The 22,225-nt window shown below is 49.0% G+C and overlaps 2 protein-coding genes and 1 non-coding gene across 19 annotated transcripts in view; 1 reads left to right on the plus strand and 2 right to left on the minus strand.

Annotated features, from left to right (window-relative positions):
* Positions 1 to 6,299, minus strand: part of DNAJC18 (DnaJ heat shock protein family (Hsp40) member C18) — a 40,183-nt gene extending 33,884 nt beyond the window's left edge. For 2 of the 11 annotated variants that reach the window (XM_054488916.2, XM_054488905.2), the window contains exons 1-2: positions 1,900 to 2,073; positions 1,276 to 1,358 (exon numbers count right to left, since the gene is read on the minus strand). The gene's annotated coding sequence lies outside the window, so the exon portion shown is untranslated. Of the gene's footprint in view, positions 1 to 1,271; positions 1,359 to 1,899; positions 2,082 to 6,227 lie in introns of those variants that run through there. The other 9 variants (XM_054488912.2, XM_054488911.2, XM_054488903.2 and 6 more) reach the window with 9 other exon arrangements.
* On the plus strand, positions 5,525 to 5,635 carry LOC129037777 (U5 spliceosomal RNA). The gene has a single exon (XR_008502989.1). It is a non-coding gene; the product is annotated as a U5 spliceosomal RNA (small nuclear RNA).
* Positions 6,300 to 6,311: 12 nt separating the features above from the next.
* Positions 6,312 to 19,639, minus strand: ECSCR (endothelial cell surface expressed chemotaxis and apoptosis regulator). Of its 7 annotated transcripts, none has more exons than XM_063665530.1 (11): positions 19,261 to 19,613; positions 14,687 to 14,731; positions 14,305 to 14,355; positions 14,093 to 14,152; positions 13,051 to 13,095; positions 11,896 to 12,028; positions 11,597 to 11,802; positions 11,388 to 11,486; positions 11,165 to 11,201; positions 6,698 to 6,794; positions 6,312 to 6,390 (listed from the first exon to the last, which is right to left on the minus strand). In XM_063665530.1, exons 1-11 carry the CDS (start codon positions 19,598 to 19,600, stop codon positions 6,385 to 6,387), a joined length of 1,119 nt encoding a protein of 372 aa, XP_063521600.1. In that variant the 5' UTR covers positions 19,601 to 19,613; the 3' UTR covers positions 6,312 to 6,384. The 7 variants fall into 7 exon arrangements, with proteins under 7 accessions (XP_063521600.1, XP_063521601.1, XP_054344899.2 ...); XM_054488924.2 differs by lacking the exon at positions 6,312 to 6,390 and adding an exon at positions 6,400 to 6,528 and having other exon boundaries at positions 19,261 to 19,605; XM_063665531.1 differs by lacking the exon at positions 11,597 to 11,802 and having other exon boundaries at positions 11,915 to 12,028; positions 19,261 to 19,639.
* Between the last annotated feature and the right edge of the window lie 2,586 nt (positions 19,640 to 22,225).

Here is a 22,225-nt window from a genome sequence, read left to right on the forward strand (position 1 = left end):
AAGATGGACAGCTGAGGGTGGGATGGACCTTGGAGTCCAGGGGCACAGCGAAAAGGTCTGGAGGTACTACCTGGAGATGTTAGAATACCATGAAGTCAGAGGTGTTTGGCTGAGGGTGGGCTGTTAGAGCACTGTAAGGATTAACTGGATTGAGAGGAGCAACTATGAATTATGAGACTATCTAGGAGCAGAGCCTAGGCTCAAGAGTACTGGAAAAGATTTGGGAAGCTGGGGCTTCTTCGCAAATCTTAGCTGCTGTCTGGTAGCTAAGCATCCTCTCTCCTCATGCTCTGAAACCTTATATCCCCTTCTTTTCCAGACTTCTTTTCATTTACTTCTAGAACAGTAACAAAAATGGTTTAGCATTATGACCTTCTCAAATACTGCCAAGTATCCACATGTATTCTTCAGTTTGTTTACACCTCAACTAACACTTCTGGATGAATTTTTTTTTTATGATCGCATCACTTGGACTAACGCAGAACTCTAAAGCTCAACATTGAGAATACTTCTGTGCCAGTTTTTGCTTAAACTCATCAACTAGTCAGCAAAAATAATCCTCACTGTGAAGTTCAATTTCTGTGTTTTGTAAAAGAGGAAGCCGTGGGCCCAAAGAGTACAGGATGGAGATGCCAGTCGAAAAGGACCCGCAGGAAAAGTGAGAGGGTAACTGTGAAGGAAATAAGGGAAGAGAAATTGGGGTCTCCAAGGCAGTTCTCAAAGAGAAGGAGGTAGATATGGAAAGAAGTTTGACGAAGAGAGAAAGGAGGACATCCACAAACCCAGGAAAAGACTGGTGGACAGAATCACACAGTGTTTTCCAGCACATTCAAATTTAATAGAGTAGTACTAGCTGGGCTTGGGGAAATTGTGTGCCAGAACTAGGTCAAGGGGGCCTGCAATGATCCTTCATCTGCTAAACCATTTTACCTTAGGGCCAGCTTCAGATTTCTCTCAGTTTTCTCCACTTACTTTATTTTTTTGAGACAGGGTCTTATTCTGTTATGCGGGCTGGAGTGCAGTGGCGCTATCACAACTCACTGCAGCCTTGATCTCTTGGGCTCAAGGGATCCTCCCACCTCAGCCTCCTGAGTAGCTGGGACCACAGGCACATGCCACTATGCCCACTATGCCCGGCTTTTTTTTTTTTTTTTTTTTTTAAAGATATGGGATCTCACTATGTTACCCAGGCTGGTCTGGAACTCCTGGGTTCAAGCTATCCTGCCCCCGGGGACTTCCCAAGTGTTGGGATTATAGGCGCCTCCACTTACTTACATGTTGAACTGTAATGGATTCTTGCTGGTGATACTGAGGTTTGTCCTGTGCCCTATATGATTGAGATGCTGCCCCATCCAGCCCTAGAAGAAAGAAGCTGAGTAAATGATCCTCCTGTCCCACTGGGCCTGTGTGTCTGAGCTGGTTTATTGGTTGCCCTCCCATAGGATGAGGGAAGAAATGAGAGAAGGACATTCTGCAGCAAGCCCCCAATCCCTGCCACCTGTTCCTGTTTAAGGACCACGTAGTCCTGTGTGAGAAAAGGGAGGAAGTCATCTTGTAAACGATCGTCATCCTGTTGTCTAGACATGAAGGAAGAGATAGGGTTTCAAGGAAGCTGCAAGGGCTGCAGAAGTCTGCACTCAGATTTCCTGTCAGAGGTGGGGTCTTGGATTTGCATAAATAGTAGGCTCCTCCAGGAGAAACCTCTCTACTAGAGTTTGCTCCAGAGCAGAATTCAGCATTTTATTCATCCTCAACCGCTTCCCAAAGGATAGAGTTACTTAGCAACAGGAAAATCCACATGGCTCATGTGGTACTGCGGTGTCAGTGTCAGGGTAAAAGCCCTTCAATCTCAAAGATTATTAATACCAGTTCTCTCCCTCTTCCTCCACATATAAATACCTTATGACTAACAGCTTATATATGCAGGTCATTGTTCAGAGTCAGAGGAAAATGTGTGGTTTTATAATGAAGACGTCAGCTGAGTTACCTAGAGTGAAGCCCCATGTCCTTGACCTGATTAGTCCAGTATGATGAGCAGCTGTACTAAGTGCCCATGGCAGGCAGAATAACAACAGCACAAACAATCCTAGAATTGTTATGTCACCCGAGGGGTTCCATCCCAATGGTGGATGTTGGACCAGAAGTGGCTACTAAGTCATATGCTGTTGGCTGTGAGATTTAAGTCAAATATATATGAATTATTTAAAAAATACTAGCCAAGGCCGGGCGCGGTGGCTCACGCCTGTAATCTCACCACTTTGGAAGGCTGAGGTGGCCGGATCACCTGAGGTCAGGAGTTCGAGACCAGCCTGCCCAACATGGTGAAATCCCATCTCTACTAAAAATACAAAATTAGCCAGGCGTGGTGGCGGGCACCTGTAATCCCAGCTACTCAGGAGGCTGAGGCAGGAGAATCGCTTGAACCCAGGAGGCAGAGGTTGCAGTGAGTGGAGATTGCTCCATTGCACTCCAGCCTAGCCAACAAAAATGAAACTCCATCTCAAAAAAATAAAAAAACAAAAAACAAACAACTAGCCAGGGGTGATGGCTCACACCTATAATCCCAGCACTTTGGGAGGCTGAGGTGGGAGGATGTCTTGAGCCCAGTAGTTTGTAACCAGCCTGAGCAACGTAGCAGGACCTCATTTCTACAAAAAATTTAAATAAATTAGCCGGTTGTGGTGGCACACGTCTATAGTCCCAGCTACTTGGGAGGCTGAGGCAAGAGGATCATTTGAGCCCAGGAGTTTGATGTTGCAGTGAGCTATGATTATGCCATGCCACTGCACTCCAGCCTGGGAGGCAGAGACAGACCCTGTCTTCCCTCCCCCCCCAAAATACTGCAGTATTGCTTTCGTAGGTTAGGTACCCCACAAAATAGACTCCGAGACGCTGAGATTTGCATACTAAAGGTTTCTTGGTGAGCACTCTTGGAACAACAGCTATGAGGAGTAAGGGAAGTAGGAATGGGGGCAAAAGAATTGAGGCAAGGGGTCCAGGTCTTCATCCCCACTCCTAGCCCCCATCAGCCAATCATCAACCAGCTGTGAGTCCTCAGCAGCCAACAATCCCACAGCTGGGGAACAAGTGCCTTGATCCTGAAGTGGGACCTGGGTGCTGGTGCCCTACTCCAAGCTGTCTGCTACAATTGCTCACTTCCCAAGTATCTCCACGTTTATTATCCCATTTTACCTAGCCACTAGCCTGTGAGGTAGCCAGGGCCAGGTAGGGCGCATTTTTCCCTGTTAATACACAGGAGAAATGGAACTCCTGAGAATGTGAAAGCCTTGTCCAGAGCTGCCTGCGACTTGTCTCTGGCTCCCACCCAGAGTGATCTCTACTTAGTACATTGTATTCATTTTTTCCTACTTCCAGAGTCTATAGAACTGTGGAATATAAGAATGAGAAAAGATAGTGAAGGCCAAGTTGTCCAGCCAGCTCACTTTAAAACCCGCCAGGCATGGTGGCTCATGCCTGTAATCCTAGCACTTTGGGAAGTCAAGGCAGGAGGATCACTTGAGCTCAGGAGTTTGAGACCGGCCTGGCCAACATGGCAAGAGCCTGTCTCTACAAAAAATTTAAAAAAATTAGCTAGGTGCAGTGGCTCATGCCAAGAGTCCCAGCTACTTAGGAGGCTGAGGTAGGATTGGTTGAGCTCAGGAACTCAAGGCTGCAGTGAGCCATGATTGTACCACTGCACTCCAGCAGTGGTACCAAAAAAAAAAAAAAAAAAAGTAAAGATGTAAGAGAACAGGCTTGGAGGAGGGGGACAATTGCACCCAAAGTCAACCTGCAAGTCTGTGGCAGAGCCCAATCTTATGATCAGATTTCCTTCACCCAAGAGCCAGTTTAGATTACCTAGGAAGTGCTGGGCACAGTGTGTCATGCAGGAGCTACAGACATGGGCAGGTTACAGGCCCTGTCCTAGGGGATTTTAGGATACAGTAAGTTCTCTTCTCCTTTTCTTTTTTCCTTCCTTCCTTCCCTTCCTCCCTTCCTCCCTCCTTCCTTTTTCTTTCTTTCCCTCTTTCTTTCTCTCTCCCTTTCTTTCTTTTTCTTTCTTTCTTTCTTTTTTTCCTTTCTTTCTTTCTCTTTCTCTTTTTCTCTTTCTTTCTTTCCTTCCTTCCTTCCTTTCCTTCCTTCCTTCCTTCTTTCCTTCCTTCCTTCCTTCCTTCTTCCTTTCTTTCTTTTCTCTTCCTTTGTTTTCTTTCTTTCACGTCTTACCCTGTCACCCAGGCTGCAGGAGAGTGGTGCAATCAACCATGGCTCACTGCAGCCTCTACCTCCCAGAAGCAAGTGATCCTCAGCCTCTTGAGTAGCTGGGACCACAGGTATGTGCCACCACACCCTGCTAATTTTTGTATTTTTTTGTACAGACAAGGGCTTGCCATGTTGCCCAGCCTGATTGATATGGTTTGGCTCTGTGTCTCCACCCAAATCTCATCTTGAATTGTAATCCCCGTAACCCCCAAATGTCGAGGGAGGGATCAGGTGGGTGGTGACTGGATAATGGGAGTGGTTTCCTCCATGCTGTTCTCATGGTAGTGAGTGAGTTCTCACGAGATCTGATAGTTTTATAAGGCAGTTTTTCCTGATCTTGCTCACTCTCTCTCCTGTTGCCTTGTGAAGAAGGTGCCCGCTTCCCCTTCCATCATGATTGTAAGTTTCCTGAGGCCTCCCCAGCCATGCGGAACTGTGAGTCGACTAAACCTCTTTCCTTATAATTACCCAGTATTTCTTTATAGCAGTGTGAAAATGGTCTAATACACTTGTCTTGAACTCCTGCCTCAAGCGATCCTCCCACCTTGGCCTCCCAGAGTGCTGGGATTACAGGCATGTGCCACTACGCCCTGCTCACTAGGTTTCTACAGTCTCATTTTAATAGTTTTAATGAGACAGAGGGGATGAAACTTTTTGTTCTAGCCTGTCTCTCTCATCGCCTTGGGAAGTCCAAATCAGGAAAAAATAGCATATTGTTTTTTCAGAATGAGTAAGCTGTGTTCTCCCTATGTTCCAAATTGCTAATTAGCTGGTACTTATAAAATTAAATACTCCTGAAAGACACACATGGATGACTCCTCCCTTGATTTTCCCCAAGATTCATTTCCAGACTAGTGTCATGGTAAACATGACTAAGACTAAGAAAGCAGAGACCTCCTTTCTTTTCCTCCTTCTCTTTAAATGACTTTCCAGTATTTCTACAATATTTTATTCTATATTTGGACACAAGATAACTGTTGTAGGGGTAAAGTGGGTGAGGTTTGTGTTGATGAAGTCACAGACCTATCTTCACCGCAAACCTTCCCAGTGTTCAACCCATAGCTAAGACCAAAGTGATGCATGTCTACCCAGGGGCAGGCAGAGGACATTTGCCCTCATCTCATTCACCTCTCCCCACTGGCGTTTCCTAGTCAAAACTTCTTTCTTGGTGACGACTGGTCACTGTTTACAGCCCCTTGTTTCTCTCCTCTATTGGAGTGGTTAGTCAGTCGCCTCAACCCTACTAATAAAAATAAACCAGGTGATACTCTGGATTCTCTTCAGATCATATAAATCTTTCACCTTTTACTAAAGATTCCTGTGGAGAGTTTTTGAGTTTTTAGCTAATTTTTTGAGGCTTTGCTTTAGCAAGGCTAGTATAAAGAAGAAGAAGAAGAAGGGGGAAAAAAAAAACAATGGCTGGGTGTGGTGGATCACACCTGTAATCCCAGCAGTTTGGGAGGCCGAGGCGGGTGGATCACTTGAGGTCAGGAGTTTGACACCAGCATGACCAACATGGTAAAACCCCGTCGCTACTAAAAAAATACAAAAATTAGCCAGGCATGATGGCACGCGCCTGTAGCTCCAGCTACTTGGGAGGCTGAACCAGGAGAACCACTTGAACCCTCGGGAGGCAGAGGTTGTGGTGAGCCAAGATCACGCCACTGCACTCCAGCCTGGGAGACAGAGTGAGACTCCATCTCAAGAAAAAAAAACAAAAGCTACAACAACAAAACCCAGGTGAACCTGATAAAACCTGACACAAAGTCCCTTCTATCGACCATCCAAGTTTCTCAGAGAGCTGCCCATAGGGGCAGAAACCTGCATGTATGTCTGGTCTAGGAAAGAAGGCCCAAAAGCTGCTAGAACATTCTATTAAGAAATGTGCATGGGAGCATAGACCTTAAAAGTAATTAGACTGCAGGCTAGACAATAATTTTAATGCAAAGTAGAAAGTATCAATCCACCTCGTCACTTTCCTTGCTCTCGCTCTGTCACCTCCTCTTTCCTGTGGCTCTGAGGAGGTGGGAGAAGCAGGCAGTATTTCCACAGCAGCTGTCCATATAGGAAAGAGTCTCCCCTATTGGTAGCTTGCTCCCAGATCTGGGGCAATGCTAGTGTCCTTTAGATCTAGGAGCAGACATGAAACAATAAAATAATTTACATGTGGTTCATTGCCTCTACTAATTCCATCTCTTCCTCCTTGTAGTCACAGGGCAGCTGCATCATCCTTGGACTCACAGGGACCCAAAGTTGCTTTTAAAGAACCTGCAAAATAAATGCATAATGGGGAAGGGTGAACTTTTTAGGATTGGCGGGGTACAGAAGAGGGGAGAAGAGCCAGGGTCTTTGAAAGTATCTCCTTTCTGGCCTGAAAGTAGGAGGAGGAGGGGAAAGGTGAATTTGGGGAAGGAAGGCAGGAAACAGAAAAATGTACCTTCTCTGCTGAGAGACTTTGTTTGCCATTATTCATATTGATGTTCTTCATGGAGATAAGGGTGATGCTGTCTTTCTCTCCATTGGCTGTGGAGCAGCTGGGGGAGGAAGGGGGTCTGGGTTAAAGAGAGGAGGAGGGCAGGGCAATGGGGAGTCAAGGAACTGTGAGGTTGTTGAGTCTTAGACATTTTTCTCAAAAAATCTATATTTTGGTGGTGGATCATAATGAAATGAGAATGTGCTTTGAAGACCAAAAGACTGCATTTATTTATTTATTTAGAGATGGAGTCTCGCTCTGTCGCCCAGGCTGGAGTGCAATGGCGCGATCTCAGCTCACTGCAACCTCCACCTCGCGGGTTCAAGCGATTCTCCTGCCTCAGCCTCCTGAGTAGCTGGGATTACAAGCACGTGCCACCATGCCTGGCTAATTTTTGTATTTTTTAGTAGAGACAGGATTTTACCATGTTGGCCAGGCTGGTCTTGAACTCCTGACCTCAAATGATCCAGCCATCTTGGCCTCCCAAAGTGCTGGGATTACAGGTGCGAGCCACTGCACCTGGCCAAGACTTGCATTTAAATTTTGGTTTTACTACCTACTACTTATTTGATCTTTACCAAGTTACAACCTCTATTAAAGCCTCAATTTTCTTTTTTTAGTTTTTATTGAGACAGGGTCTTGCTCTGTCACCCAGACTGGAGTGCTGTGGCACGATCACAGCTCACTGCAGCCTTGACCTCCTGAGTTCACACAATCTACCTGCCTCAGTCTCCCAAAGTACTGAGATTACAGGTGTGAGCCATTGCATCCGCCAAAGCCTCAATTTTTTTTTTTTTTTTTTTTCCCTTGCGACGGAGTCTTGCTCTGTCACCCAGGCTGGAGTGCAGTGGCACCATCTCAGTTCACTGCAACCTCCGCCTCTGGGTTCAAGCAATTCTCCTGCCTCAGCTTCCTGAGTAGCTGGGATTATAGGCGCCTGCCACCGCGCCCAGCTAATTTTTGTATTTTTAGTAGAGACTGGGTTTCACCATTTTGACCAGGCTGGTCTTGAACGCCTGACCTCGTGATCCGCCCACCTTGGCCTCCCAAAGTGCTGAGATTACAGGCATGAGCCACCGCGCCCAGCCTAAAGCCTCAATTTTTAAAATGTATGATGAAGTAATGTCTTGGCTTACACCTATAATCCCAGCATTTTGGGAGGCTGAGGCAGAAGGATCACTTGAGACCAGGAGTTTGAGACTAGCCTGGCCAACATAGTGACATCTCATATCTATTAAAAAATTAAAAATTAGCTGTGCATGGTGGCACATGCCTGTAGTCCCAGCTACTTGACAGGCTGAGGTGGGAAGATCATTTGAGCCCTGTTGGCATCATTGCACTCCAGCCTGGGCAACAGAGCAAGCCTGTCCCTTAAAAAAAAAAGTCTGGGCGTGGTGGCTCATGCCTGTAATCCCAGCACTTTGGGAGGCTGAGGTGGGTGGGTCACAAGGTCAGGAGTTCAAGACCAGCCTGGCCAACATGGTGAAACCCTGTCTCTACTAAAAATACAAAAATTAGTCGGGTGTGGTGGCTCATGCCTGTAGTCCCAGCTACTCAGGAGGCTGAGGCAGGAGAATCACTTGAACCTGGGAGGTGGAGGTTGCAGTGAGCTGAGATCATACCACTGCACTCCAGCCCAGGCAACAGAGCAAGACTCCATGTCAAAAAAAAAAAAAAAAAAAAAGTAATATATACCTTGAATAATTGTATAAAGATTTGAGATAATATTATAAAATATATACCATTGTGTTTGGCACATAATAGGTATTCAATAAGTGGTTCCTAAGCTTAGAGAGAATGTCTTTTTATATTAGAATCTGAATTCCTACACTTTTCATGATGGGGTTATAGAGGCTTAGCCCTGGGGTTGAAGAGTTTCAGTCCATCTCCTGTCATTTGATTGTTCCCTTTCAGGTCTGTCCCTGTCCTGCCCACCCCAGCCCTGGACTCAGAGAAGCCTGTCAGGATTGTATGTGTGTGGTATGTGTGTGTGGTGTGAGGGGTGTATATGTGTGGTATGGGGTATATGGTGTGAGGTGTTGTGTGTGTGTGTGTGTGTGTGGTGTAATGCATGTGTGGTGTGTGTGTATGTGGTGTGGGGTGTGTGTGGTATGGGGTGTGTGTGTGGTATGGCGTGTGTGGGGTGTGTGTATATGGTATGGGAGTGTTATGTGTCAAGTATGTGATGTGTGGGGGAGTGTGTATGTGTGGTGTGTGTGGTGTAAGGTGTATATGTTGTGTGTATGTATAATATGGGGTACATGTGTGTTTTTTATGTGGTGTGTGGGTTTGTGGTGTGTGTGTGGTTTGGGTGGGTGTGTGGTGTGTGTGTAGTGTGAGGTATGTGTGTAGTATGAGGTACAGGATGTCTGCGTGTGATGTGTGTGTGGTTTGGGTGGGTGGGTGTGTGGTGTGAGTGTGTATAGTATGAGGTGTGTGGTGTGTGTGTAGTATAGGGTATGGGGTGTGTGTGTGTGGTGTGGTGTGTGTGTGGTGTGTGTGTGTATGGTATGGGGGGACGTGTGTTGTGTGTGGGTGTGTGGTGTATGTATGTTGTTTGGGTGGGTATGTTGGGTATGGGATGTGGGGTGTGTGATGTGGGTATGCGTGGTGTGTTTGTGGTGTGTGTGTGGTTTGGGTGGGTGTGTGGGGTATGTGTGTGGGGAGGGTGGGTATGTATAGTATGGGTATGAGGGTGGGTATGGTGTGGGTGGGTGTGTAGGGTATAGGGTGTGGGTGGGTGTGTAGGGTATAGGGTGTGGGGTGTGTGTGTAGTATAGGATGTGTGTATGTGGTGTGTGTGTGTAGTATAGGGTGTGGGGTGTGTGTGTTTGTGCTGTGGATGTGTGGGGTATGGGGCATGTTGTGTGTTTATGATGTGTGTGGGATGTGTGTATAGTAAAGGGTGTATGTGTGGTGCATGGGGTGTATGTGGTGTGTGGGTGTGTGTGCAGTGTGAGGTATGGGATATGTTGTGTGTTTGTGGTGTATGTGGGGGTGTGTGTATAGTATGGGGTGTGTGTGGTATGTGGATGTGCGTGGGGTGTGTGTGTAGTGTATGGGTATGTGTGAGTAGTGTGGGGTGTGGGATGTGTTGTGTGTGGTGTGTAGGGGTGTGTGTATGATGTGTGGGGTGTGTGGGTATATGTGTACAGTGTGGGGTGTGGGGTGTGTGGTAGGTTTGTGGTGTGTGTGTGTGTGTATAGTATGGGGTGTGTGTGTGGTGTGTGATATGTGTGTGGGGTGTGGTGTGTGTGATGTGAGGCCTGTGGTGTATTTGAGGTGTGTGTGGAGGGGTGTATAGTATGGGGTGTGTGTGGTTTGTGGGGTGTGTGTGGTAGGTGGGTATGTGTGTGTAGTGTAGGGTGTGGAGTGTGTGGTGTGTTTGTGATGTGTGTGGGGAGGTATGTATAGTATGGAGTGTGTGTGGTGTGTGATGTGTGGGGTGTGTGTGGTGTGTGGGTGTGTGGGAGGTGTGGGGCATGTGTATAGTATGGGTTGTGTGTATAGTGTGTGATGTGTGGGGTGTGTGTGGTGTGTGTATAGTGTGGGGTGTGGGGAGTGTGGTGTGTTTGTGATGTGTGTGTGGGGTGTGTATAGTATGGGGTGTGTGTGGTGTGTGATGTGTGGGGGATGTGTGGTGTGTGGGTATGTGTGTGTAGTGTGGGAGGTGCAGTGTGTGGCGTGTTTGAGGTGTGTGAGGGTGGTGTGTACAGTATGAGGTGTGTGTGGTGTGTGGTATGTGGGGTGTGTATGAGATGTGTGGGTGTGTGTGTAGTGTGGGATGTGGGGCATGTGGTATGTTTGAGGTGTGTTGGGGTGTGTTTATAGTATGGGATATGTGTGGTGTGTGGGGTGTGTTTGTGATGTGTGTGTGTAGGTGTGTGTATAGTATGGAGCATGTGTGTGGTGGTGGGGTGTGTAGTGTGTGTGTGTAGTGGGGTGTGTGGTGTGTTTGAGGTATGTGTGGGGTGTGTGTGTGGTGTGTGATGTGTGGGGTGTGTGTGGTGTGTCTGATGAGTGGGGTGTGTGTGTGTGTGGTGTGTGGGTATGTGTCTGTAGTGGGGTGTGGGGTGTGTGGTGTGTTTGAGGTGTGTGGGAGTTTGTGTGGGGGGGGTTGCGTGGTGTGTGAGATGTGTGTCTAGCGGGGTGTGTGGTATGTGGTGTGTTTGAGGTGTGTGGGAAGTGTGTATAACATGGGGGGTGTGTGTGACGTGTGATGTATGTAATGTGTGTGGTGTGTGGTGTGTGGGTGTGTGAAGCGAGTTGTAGGGTGTATGGTGGGTTTGAGGTGTGTGTGTGTGTGTGTGATGTGTGAGGGTGTGTGGTGTGTGGGTGTGTGGGTGTGTGGGTGTGGAAGGCAGGAAGTGTTGGTTCCCTCTGGGAGTTGGGGTCTGGGTGTTAGATAGAAGATTTTTCTGACGGTCTTACCTTTCAGACAGCCCTGAACTCCCAGGTTTCTGAGGATCTGTAAAAAGCCAAAGGCATAGGTTGGGGCTCACATGCTGTAACTCAGAAGTCCAGCCTTCCTCTCAAAGCCCACTTGGGGACCCTCTGGCTCGTGGAGTGGCAGATGCAGGCTGGTGTGAGCTGGGGCTCTAGCCCTGGGTCTGCCAGCAGAGGGGAAAAGGGTCCCCGAGGGCAGGGCACACACCTTCAGACTCCTTGCTCTTCCGACACTTGAACCTCAGGCTGACCACACCGACTAGGACGATCACCACAACCACCAGGATGACAATGAAGCTGATAACACCTGAACAGAGAAAAGAATGGGGTGAAGGGGGCCAGCTGGGGGGACAAAGGGGCCACCAAGAGTTGTTTATCCCTTCCCAGATAAGTACTTATCCCTTCCCAGATAAGTACTGTGTAGACAGGCTCCAGGAGCAAAGTGAGTTCCACTTCTCTGCTGAACAGGTGAGCTCTCAGCCTGCTGCCCCCTAGCCAGAGTGGGCTCTCCAGCCCAACTCCATCCCTGCATGAAAACATGGAACCCAGCACAGCCAAGAAGAGCTGACTGGAGGGGCAGGGGCCCCCCTCCCACAGGGGTCTTCCTCATCAGCCAGAACCTCCTGGAACAAATGGGTGAGATTTGAACTTGCGTTTCCAGACCTAGAGTCCAATCCAAGTCAATTCCAGGGGTGGGGTTCCCTCCTGTGTCCCACCTTCTCCTCCCGCTCTCACCAAATGCAGCCACAGTGAGCACAGTCTCTGACGTGGGGCTGGGCAGGATGGTCACATCTTCCCTCATGCTCAGGCTCATGGTGGTTGAATTGGGGGGAACAGTTTGAAATGTGTCTAAAATGGAGTGGAGTCAGGGGCATCAGCGAAGGGGACTGACACAGGGAAGCTAGAGCTAGCTTCCCTCCCGCTTCCCCCTAGGGAAGGACCGGAATTTATGCTGCAGAGCTAGGAGGTCAGACTGGGCAAAATAGAGCCGTCTGTGTTGCACCAGGGTTGAGCTGGGAGGAATGTTTCTGCTCAGGCAAGGCTCCAACAAGCCAGGCTGCCTGTTAAGGGGCACAGATTTCCGGCCCTCTTAAAAACTGCTATGTTGGCTTGGTGCGGTGGCTCATGCCTGTAATCCCAGTACTTTGGGAGGCCAAGATGGGTGGATCACTTGAAGTCAGGAGTTTGAGACCAGCCTGGCCAACGTGGGGAAACCCCATCTCTCCTAAAAAAAAAAAAAAAAAAAAAAGACCGGGCACGGCGGCTAACGCCTGTAATCCCAGCACTTTGGGAGGCCGAGGTGGGCAGATCACGAGGTCAGGAGTTCAAGACCAGCCTGACCAATATGGTGAAATCCCATCTCTACTAAAAATACAAAAATTAGCCAGGCATGGTGGCGCGTGCCTGTAGTCCCAGCTACTTAGGTGGCTGAGGCAGGAGAATCCCTTGAACCTGGGAGGCAGGGGTTGCCGTGAGCCAAGATTGTGCCACTGCACTCCAGCATAGGCAACAGAGCGAGACTCCGTCGCAAAACAAAAAACAAAAACTAGCTGGGCCTTGTGGCGCGTGCCTGTAATCCCAGCTACTCAGGAGGAGGAGGTTGCAGAGAGCTGGGATCGCACCACTGCACTCCAGCCTAGACGACAGAATAAGACTCCTTCTCAACAACAAAAAAGGTGCTATGTCACCTGTGTCTTCCCTCTTCAACCCATTGTACTTCAGGCCCAATTGCTGTTCCACTTATCTCTCCTCACTCCCCCTTCCCAAATAAGTCTGGGAGAATAAAAAATCTGAGAGCCAAGGGATAAGATGAGAGAAAGGGTCACAGACATCTGCCAACTTCTCTTCAGGGTGAGTGCAGCAGGACATACCTCTGCTTGTGCCTCCGTCTCTTCCACTGCTGGGGACACCTGCGCCTGCACCATGAAACAGCATGACCAAGATGGGGGCATCCCCCAGCAGCTCTTCTCCCTCGCTGCTAAGCAAAGACCAGTCTTCCCTGCCTGAGAGGACTCTAGCCCTTTCTCAGCCTTTTCTGCCTTCCTTTTCCTTCATTTTGGGGTATCCTTCCCCTCCCTCTCCTCTCTGGGTATGCCTTTCTCAGTCTCAAGTCTAAGCTCCTTTTACCTTCATTGTGACCAGGCCCAAGTTCCCGTCTCCACGCCCCACCAAGCCTCTTTCTTTCCTGAACCAGGGTGCCACTGATGTGGGTCCTGACCCCTGTGGCCTCCTGAAGAGGGCAGAAGGAACCCATCCAGATGGAACCCGGTGTTTTTCACCGCTGCCCCCCGCCCTGGGCACTCAACAAGTCCTGATGTGTACATCTGTGGCTTGGCCCAAGTTAGGCCCAACCAGGTCAGGGAGAGCCCGTCCACGGTGCCTGCCCTCGGCGTCACGGGTTTACTGGCTGCCATGGGGGCCTGCGCGGCCTTCTTTGGAGCTGCTGTGAATGAGGAAGCACACATGGGCCTGCTCAGGGCCTTGGCCGGTGTGTGCACCGGGTGGGCTCTTCAGTCCAAAATCTTCCTCTTCTTTCCTGCTTTCAGTTCTGGAAGGGGCCATTCTCTTGTTCACCTCTGGGCAGTTCCCTCTGCCTGGAATAAGCCCCACTACTCTCCACCCCACAGCCTCCACATGCTCAGCTGACCCCTTCTCAGCTCGGCTTCAGAAGCTGCTTCTGGGAGTCATCCCTGGCCCCCAAGTGCGAAGTGACTGACATGTGCCCGGGCTCCCACACTTCTGCTTGTGCCCACCGCAGCCCTTCTCACCCTGCACGTCATCATCAATGTGAGGGTCTGTTTCCTTGTCTGTTCCCCCTCGCCCCAGTCTATATTCTCTTTTAGAGCAGAAACTGTGTCGGGGTCCTCACTGGGCCCTCCCTGGACGGCATTTGTAGTCTGAATGACACAGTACCTGGGGTACCTGTGTTGGACAGATGGCTTGGGCTGTTAGCCTCTGAGGAAGGGATGTATCCTGCAAGGACAGAGGCAGATAGGGAGTGGGAGGTGGGGTAGGTTTAGTGACACCACACTCCCTCGCCCATCCAAGAACCCCTGGGCTCCAAGCAGGACTGAATGAATGGGTGTGGGGCAGGAGCAGGGACCTCAGCAACCGCACTCACTCACCTGGGTTGGAAGAAACTGGCTCTGTGGTCAGACTTAGACTGCCAAGTCCTCCTGAAACAGAACGTCTGAGGCTGAGGGGTGCACGGCCTCCTACTGTTCCATCTCCCTCTCTTCTTCCCTAGATCTGTGTGTCTTTCTCCCTACCCCATCCCCAACCCCTCCTTCCCAACCATTCACCTCTTTTTTCTTTCAGGGCACATTAGATTCAGCTAGGCTGAAAAAAAATCCTTAGGTGAGCTCAGCCTTGGTGAGTCCTGAGAGCTCCCACTCCAGCCGCAGCCCCAGCCCCCTGAGGTTAAGGCTAAATTGGCACAGAGCTCCTTTCACCCTTCCTAAGCTCCTAGGCCTACACGCTGGAATAGACCCATGTGTTTGGTCTTACCCTGAGAGCTAGAGGTCTGGGTCGTTGCGGGCTGGGAGTTGTGGCCTGCAAGAGAGAGCAAAACACATAGTTTGGTAAGTCCCCTGCCCAGCACAGAGCCTAGAGAGGAACCCTTAGAATATCTTCTGGGCCAGCTTGGGCAACATAGCAAAACCCTGTCTCTAAAAAAGAGTTTTGTTTTGTTTTGTTTTGTTTTGTTTTTTTAATTCTCCAGGCACAGTAGTGCACACCTGGAGTCCTAGCTACTCAGGAGGCTGAGGTGAGAGGACTGCTTGAGCCAAGAAGGTTGAGGCTGGCTGCAGTGAGCTATGATTGCACCACTACACTCCAGCCTGGGCAACAGACGGAGACCCTATCTCAACAAAAAAAAAAAAAAAAAAAAGAAAGAAAAAGAAAAAAGAAAAGAAAACACTGGCCAGGTGTGGTGGTTCACACCTATAATCCCAGCACTTAGGGAGGCTGAGGTGGGTAGATCACTTGAGGTCAGGAGTTCAAGACTAGCCCGGCCAACATGGTGAAACCCTTTCTACCAAAATACAAAATTTACTACTAAATTTACTACTAAATTTTGTATTTACTACTAAATATACAAAAATACAAAAATACAAAAATACTACTAAAAATACAAAATTACTACTAAAATACAAAATTTACTACTAAATACAAAAATTACTAAAAATACAAAAATTAGCAGGCCTGATGGCGCACGCCTGTAATCCCAGCTGCTTGGGAGGCTGAGGCATGAGAATTGCTTGAACCCGGGAGGTGGAGGTTGCAGTGAGCTGAGATCATGCCATTGCACTCCAGCCAGGGCAACAAAGTGAGACTCTGTCTCAAAAAAAAAAAAGAGAAAAGAAAACAGAAAAAACCGTTTTGGCTTTCTAAGCCTACCATGCTGGAATGCAGACACACTAGGCAGAGGGCTACAGGATGTGGTCTGTGGCTCACAGTGCTGGCTTCCCCTGAGACTGACTCAGTAGCAACAACACCACCACCTCAAGGCTCAGAGTCCCAAAGTCCTTCCCTGTCTCTTCAATCTGATGTGGGCATTTTACCAACCTGATGCAGAGTCAGGAGAAGGTTATTTTAAACTAGTGACATTTCTAAGGACAGAAGATCAATGACCTGCCACACCTAGACAAGGAAGGGCCCAGGACTCCATGTCTCTAGGCTAATGTTTACCTTAAGCTACTGTCACCCTGGTCCTGCCCCCAGGGAAGGGGCTGAGAGATGGGAAGGTGAGTGAGATGGGGATGGGGATTAGGGCTTGTATCTTGGCTACAGGTAGGGGCCTGTGCAGAAAGTAAGTTCTGAGGTACATATAGGAGGCACGGAAGCTCTAGCATGAGCAACCCATTCACTCTCGCAGGCAGAGGATACATAGGAAATGGTTGTTATTGACCAAACCCAGAGAGGGGTCAGTCACCAAGAGTCCCCAGTCAGAAGCCCTCATTGGCTTTTTTGTATGTACACGTGTGTCTGCGGGGCTCTATGCAAATGTGTGTGCATGCTCGTGTGCCCTTGTGTGTGTCCCGCTGTGTATGTGGAACCTGAAAGGTCAGGTTGTATTTGCTCATTTTCCACAATGAAATCATTCTTGAAACCTGTGAACAATGTGAAAGGAAAACAACGTGGGGAAGTGGAACCGCCCAGCTGGGTTCCCGTCCCTCTGCTTGAGTGGGGACTACAGCCCCTGGCCTGGCTCTGCTGCTCCCTTGGCCTCTCAGCATCAGGGGAGCATTCAGCCCAGGCCTGGGTGGACAGAGGCGGCCGGGTGCCAGGGGCCCACCCCAGCCTGTGGCAGCCTGCTGCTCTGCTTATTTTCCTTAAGCCGCTGCCTTCCTCCATGGGGCTATCATCTGGACAGTGTAGAATTAATTGCTTCCAAGTGTAAAATTACCAAACCCTGGGCCATGTTTTTCGAGATCACCATTTCTGAGAGCCCCATTCCCTTGTTGGGGAGAGGGGGATGGTCAAGAGGGGAGTTAAAATTTATAGGAAGCCCAGGCTAGAGAAAACCCTTTCTAGCTGGGGAGGACCCTGGGAGAATCCTTTTAACCCAAGGCATGTCCTGAAAACGTGTATCAGTTACTAATCCAGCATATCTAATGTATTTTTTTTTTTTTTTGAGACAGAGTTTCGCTCTTGGTCACCCAGGCTGGAGTGCAGTGGCGCGATCTCAGCTCACTGCAGCCTCCGCCTCCCGGGCTCAAGCGATTCTCCTGTCTCAGCCTCCTGAGTAGCTGGGATTACAGGCACCTGCCACCATGCCCGGCTAATTTTTGTGTTTTTAGTAGAGATGGGGTTTCACCATGTTGGCCAGGCTGGTCTCAAACTCCTGACCTCAGGTGATCCATCCGCCTCAGCATCCCAAATGCTGGGATTACAGGCGTGAGCCACCGCGCCCGGCCTAATGTACTATGTAAATGCTGTAAGGTTATAACTTAGTTTTTGGTGGGAAGGCACAGGAAAATGCCCTCCTGCGTTTATCTAGAAAGAAAATTATTCAGTGGCTTGGGAGGAGTTCCAAAGTCACAAGCTTCAAGACCCTGCTCTTTCTTTGCCTCTTGCCCCTCCCACTACCCAAACTTTTTGTCACCAACAAAGATTCGTCTGTGAGTAGGGGAGGGACTTAGGGAGCATCTGTGTCTATAGCCGAGGGTGTCTCTGACCACTGGGCCTGCAGATTCCCAAAGAGCTCTAGCCACAGGAATTTTTGATTTCCCAGGTCTCCCCTCTCTAATCCTGTCTGCTTTATCCCCTTCTAGTCTATCTCCACACACACCCCTCCCCATTTTTTCCTCAAAAGCATAGTTTAGTAGTCAAAATAGTGGATTTTAATCGAGCCTGGCAAGCCTGAGTTCAAATCCTGGCTTTGTCGCTGTCTGACCTAGGCCTCAGTTTTCTTTACTTTGAAGTGCAAGTGACCAGCCTGGGCAACGTGGTAAAACCTTGTCTCTACAAAAAAATGCAAAAATTAGCTGGGTGTGGTGGTGCGTGCCTGTAGCCCCCAGCTACACAGGAGGCTAAGGCAGGAGGATTGCTTGAGCCCGGGAGGTCAAGGCTGCAGTGAGCCATGATCATGCCACTGCAACTCTGGCCTGGGCAATGGAGCGACCCTGTCTCAACAATAACTAAGTAAAATGCAAGTGGTATTAGTACCTCGCAAGTTGCTGTGAGGGAAGGAAAATGCATATGAAGCACTTAACACAGTGCCTGATATGCTCAATGAAGGCCAGACACTTTTGCTTTTGCCCCGTTTTCTCAAATCCTCCAAGTCTCAAGCCTGCACTGCCTCTGGGTATCCATAGTCAAGTCCCTTTATGGGCCTGAATGTGCTCAGGATTCCTCAGCCCACCAAGATGAAGGAGCCAGGAAGTGCTCTGCACACTTCAGGATGAAGGGTTAGGAAACTCAGGGCGGGTGATAGCAACGGTACAGCTGACACAGGGCATTTGAGAGCACTGGCACTTGCCTGGGAGAAAACAGTGGGTAGGGAGGCTGGGAAAAGTCTAGGCCTGTGAAAATGCCACCTCATGAGCTTCACCTGCAGTTTCCACAACAGCCTCGTCCCCCAGCCCCAGACCTGTGACTCTGTCATGGAGGGGGTAGGAGGGGATGGGGACAATCAGGGTCTTGTCCTCCAGCCCGTGGGCTTTTAGAGAAATGCCTGACCTCTCCGGGAGGCAGTGTTCTGGTACTCAGGCCCTCTTACCCACCACCGACAGGAGGCCACCACCCCTCCCCATCCAAGCCCTCTTGCACACTCTTTCTGCTGCTTTGAGCACAGAGGACTTGTAGAGGGTGAGGCAGGGGCAGAGCAGGGATGGTCAAAGGGAAGTTGCTGCCCTGTGAGTCAGAATGCCCTGGACTCATCATGATTCCCAGCAACTGCTCCCTGATGAGAGGACCCCATGAGCGGCTTCACAACTCATTGGCTTGCAGAGCCTGTGAGAGAGGTGCCATTTCCAAGTAGCCTCCTCTGGAGGTCATCTCCTCTAGCCCCCTGAATGTGAGAATGTTATGCATATCCTCCTTGGTGAATAGTTCTTTGTGTCTAACCTGAGTCCCTCTTGCTGTGATTTAACTTTAAAATCAACATTAGGAATTCCTAGGTTGCTACTCCTCATGTGAAAGGAGAGAACAGATCCCCTGTGAAGCCCAAGGTGCAGAGGATTTGTGTTAGAACAGTTGATAGAGTGGCCGTCGTCAGCCCTGCCCCAAGATCAGAGGGTGAGGGTCATGAGTAGCCTGAGCACATCCTAGAAGGAGCTCTGGGCCTGGGTCTTGCACTAACACAGCTCCTTCCCACGATTCAGGAGGCCAGCCTCTATGGGGAGCCCAGCTCCCCCAGGACAATTTCCCACAAGAGGGTTTAACCGTAGCTCCATTTTACCCCTGCCTGGTAATCAGGACCCCCCAATCCAACTGATCCCCTTCCTGGAAAGGATCTGGAATTTCCCCTGGGCACAGCTCCTGGATAGAAAGCTTGTGTCTCCTGAGAAAGAGACCGATGCCTAGAATGGCCAGCTGCGGAGAGGAATTGCTGTGGGAAAGCGGCAGGCACCTCTTACCTTGGAACAGGAGGAAGCCCAGGATCACCCAGCACAGCTGCATGGCTCCTGCGGTGCCCACGTCAGCTGGGTATGTGGCGGGCAGGCAGCAGCTCAGTGGAGGCTCTGTCCATAGTGGAGAAGAGAGAGGGAGTGCTGGGGCGGGATGGGGGTGGGGACTGGCTCTCCAGGAGCTTCCTGTCAAAAGAATAGAAGGAAACACATTGGGACCAGCTCCAGGGGCCCTGCTCAGCCATGTCCAGATGAGGATGTGAGGCTGCAGCAGTGACTGTGCCCACCCAGCATGGCCTCTAGTGCCTATGTACAATGACCAACCATGGCAACCTGGCCCCATCCCCATTCTCTTCCCTTCTGAGGGGTCCATCAGGTTCCACCACAGACTGCCTGGGGGTTTTCCTGGAATCTAACACCAATCCTGCCCAGTACTGTTTCAGACCAGGTTCTCCCTTCCCAAGATTCAGCCTGGAAGCCCAGCCCACCAGCCGCCCATGCTCCCTGGACTCTGAATTCTCCACATTCCTCTCCCTCCTCAGGGATCCCAATGCAGATAGGACTCCCCATATCTTTCAGAGAGGCCCTATACGCATGATTATTATTCCTTTTTTACTTTTTTTTTTTTTTTTAAGAGATGGGGTCTTGGCCGGGTGCAGTGGCTCATGCCTGTAATCCCAGCACTTTGGGAGGCCGAGGTGGGCAGATCACGAGGTCAGGAGATCGAGACCATCCTGGCTAACATGGTGAAACCCCGTCTCTACTAAAAATACAAAAAATTAGCCAGGGTTGGTGGCGGGCGCCTGTAGTCTCAGCTACTGGGGAGGCTGAGGTGGGAGAATGGAGTGAACCCAGGAGGTGAAGCTTTCAGTGAGCTGAGATCGTACCACTGCACTCCAGCCTGGGCAACAAAGCGAGACTCCATCTTAAAAAAAAAGAGAGAGAGAGAGAGATGGGGTCTTGCTATATTGCTCAGTCTGGACTCAAACTCCTGGGTTCAAGTGATCCTCCTGCCTCGGCCTCACAAGTAGCTGGGACTTCAGGCATGTGTTACCAAGCCTGGTATCATTATTCTTAATAGAAAAGCAAGAGTCCCTATTTGAAGCACTGCTCCCTCTGCACCCTCACTGGGGTGAGGTGTCCCCTGTCCTCAGCATCCAGCAGCACTCATCCTTATCCCAGGATTCTCTCTCTTGCAGACTGCAAGCCAGCATTGTGACTTTTTTCAATATTCCTAGGACCTGGCACAATGCCTGCCACATAGCAGGTCCTCAGCACATATTTACTGAACTAAACTCAAAAGATTTAAGGTCAGGGCTGCGCAATGGCTCATGCCTACAATCCAGCACTTTGAGAGGTTGAGGCAGGAGGATTTCTTGAGGCCAGGAGTTTGAGACCAGACTAAGCAACACAGCAAGACCCTGTCCCTACAAAAAAAAAAAAAAATTTAATTAGCCAGTCATGGTGGTGCATGCCTGTAGTCCTAGCTACACAGGAGGCTAAGGCGAGAGGACCTCTTGAGCCCAAGAGTTCAAGGCTACAGTGAGCTATGATCAGAGTGAGACTCCATCACTGAAATTAAAAAAAAAAAAAGATTCGAAAGCAGAGGAATGTCAGAAACAATCCTACCTCCTTAATATTAATTACATTATTGTTATTAATTTCCTTCCAGTCTATTTGCCTTCCAGTCTTTGACAATATGCATATACATATGCATATACATATACAATCATTTAAATGAATGGTATCCTTTTTTCTTTCCTTTTTTTTTTTTTTTTGAGGCAGAGTCTCTCACTGTTGCCCATACTGGAATGCAGTGCAAGATCTCTGCTCACTGCAGCCTCCACCTCCCGGGTTCAAGCCATTCTCATGCCTCAATCTCCAGTGTAGCTGGGACTGCAGGCTCACGCCGCCACGCCTGCCTAATTTTTGTATTTTTAGTAGAGACAGGGTTTCACCATGTTGGCCAGGCTGGTCTCGAACTCCTGACCTTGTGATCCACCCACCTCAGCCTCCCAAAGTGCTGGGATTACAGGCGTGAGCCACCATGCCTAGCCCTTTTTTCTTTATTTTCTTAATATTTTATTTTGAAGCAGTCACAAGAAAAGTTGGAAGTACATTACACAGAACTTTTTTCCCTGGACTGTTGTTCAGAGTAAATTGTCAACAGGATGCCCCATCACCCCGAATAGTTTAGTGTGTATTTCCTACAAGGGACAGTCTCCTACATAATCACAATACAGCTATCAAAATTAGGAAATTAACATAAATATATTAATACCGTCTAATCTTCAGATCCTATTCAAATTTTGACAGTTGTTTCAATAATGTCCTTTATAGCAAAAGGATCCTGCCCAGAATTACTCATTGAAAGTCTCTTCAGTCTCCTTCAATCCGGAATAGCTCAGCCTTTCCTTGATTTTCATGACCTAAACACTTTTGAAGGTTACAGTACAGTTATTTTATAGAAGTTCTCCCAATTTCGGTTTCTCTGATGTTTCCTCGTAAGATTTAGGTTATCTAGGCTGGGCGCAGTGTCTCACACCTGTAATCCCAGCATTTTGGGAGGCCGAGGTGGGCGGATCACGAGGTCAGGAGATCAAGACCATCTTGGCTAACACGATGAAATCCCATCTCTACTAAAAATACAAAAAATTAGCCGGGCGTGGTGGCGGGTGCCTGTAGTCCCAGCTACTTGGGAGGCTGAGGCAGGAGAATGGCATGAACCCAGGAGACGGAGCTTGCAGTGAGCCAAGATCATGCCACTGCACTCCAGCCTGGGCGACAGAGCAAGACCCTGTCTCAAAAAATTAATCAATTAATTAATTAATTAAAAAATATTTAGGTTATCTATCTTGGCAGTGACGTCGAAGAAGCAACGTTGAGTCTCTCTCTTTGCATCCTATCAAATAATGCATTATTTTTTCCTTTTTTTTTGAGAGACAGGTTCTCAGGGCTGGGTGTGATGGCTCAC

This window comes from Pongo pygmaeus, chromosome 4 (assembly GCF_028885625.2).
Source record: "Pongo pygmaeus isolate AG05252 chromosome 4, NHGRI_mPonPyg2-v2.0_pri, whole genome shotgun sequence".
NCBI classification, from domain to species: Eukaryota; Metazoa; Chordata; class Mammalia; order Primates; family Hominidae; genus Pongo; species Pongo pygmaeus.

Excerpts from the sequence above, each read along its gene's own strand:
- ECSCR (XM_054488924.2), bottom strand. The coding sequence starts at position 19,600 with ATGGGGATGGGGCCAGGTTGCCATGGTTGGTCATTGTACATAGGCACT. Across the intron at positions 14,732-19,260 it reads GGGCTTCCTCCTGTTCCAAG|GCCACAACTCCCAGCCCGCA; the intron begins GTAAGAGGTGCC and ends TCTCTCTTGCAG. Across the intron at positions 14,153-14,304 it reads GCCAGTTTCTTCCAACCCAG|GATACATCCCTTCCTCAGAG; the intron begins GTGAGTGAGTGC and ends CTGTCCTTGCAG.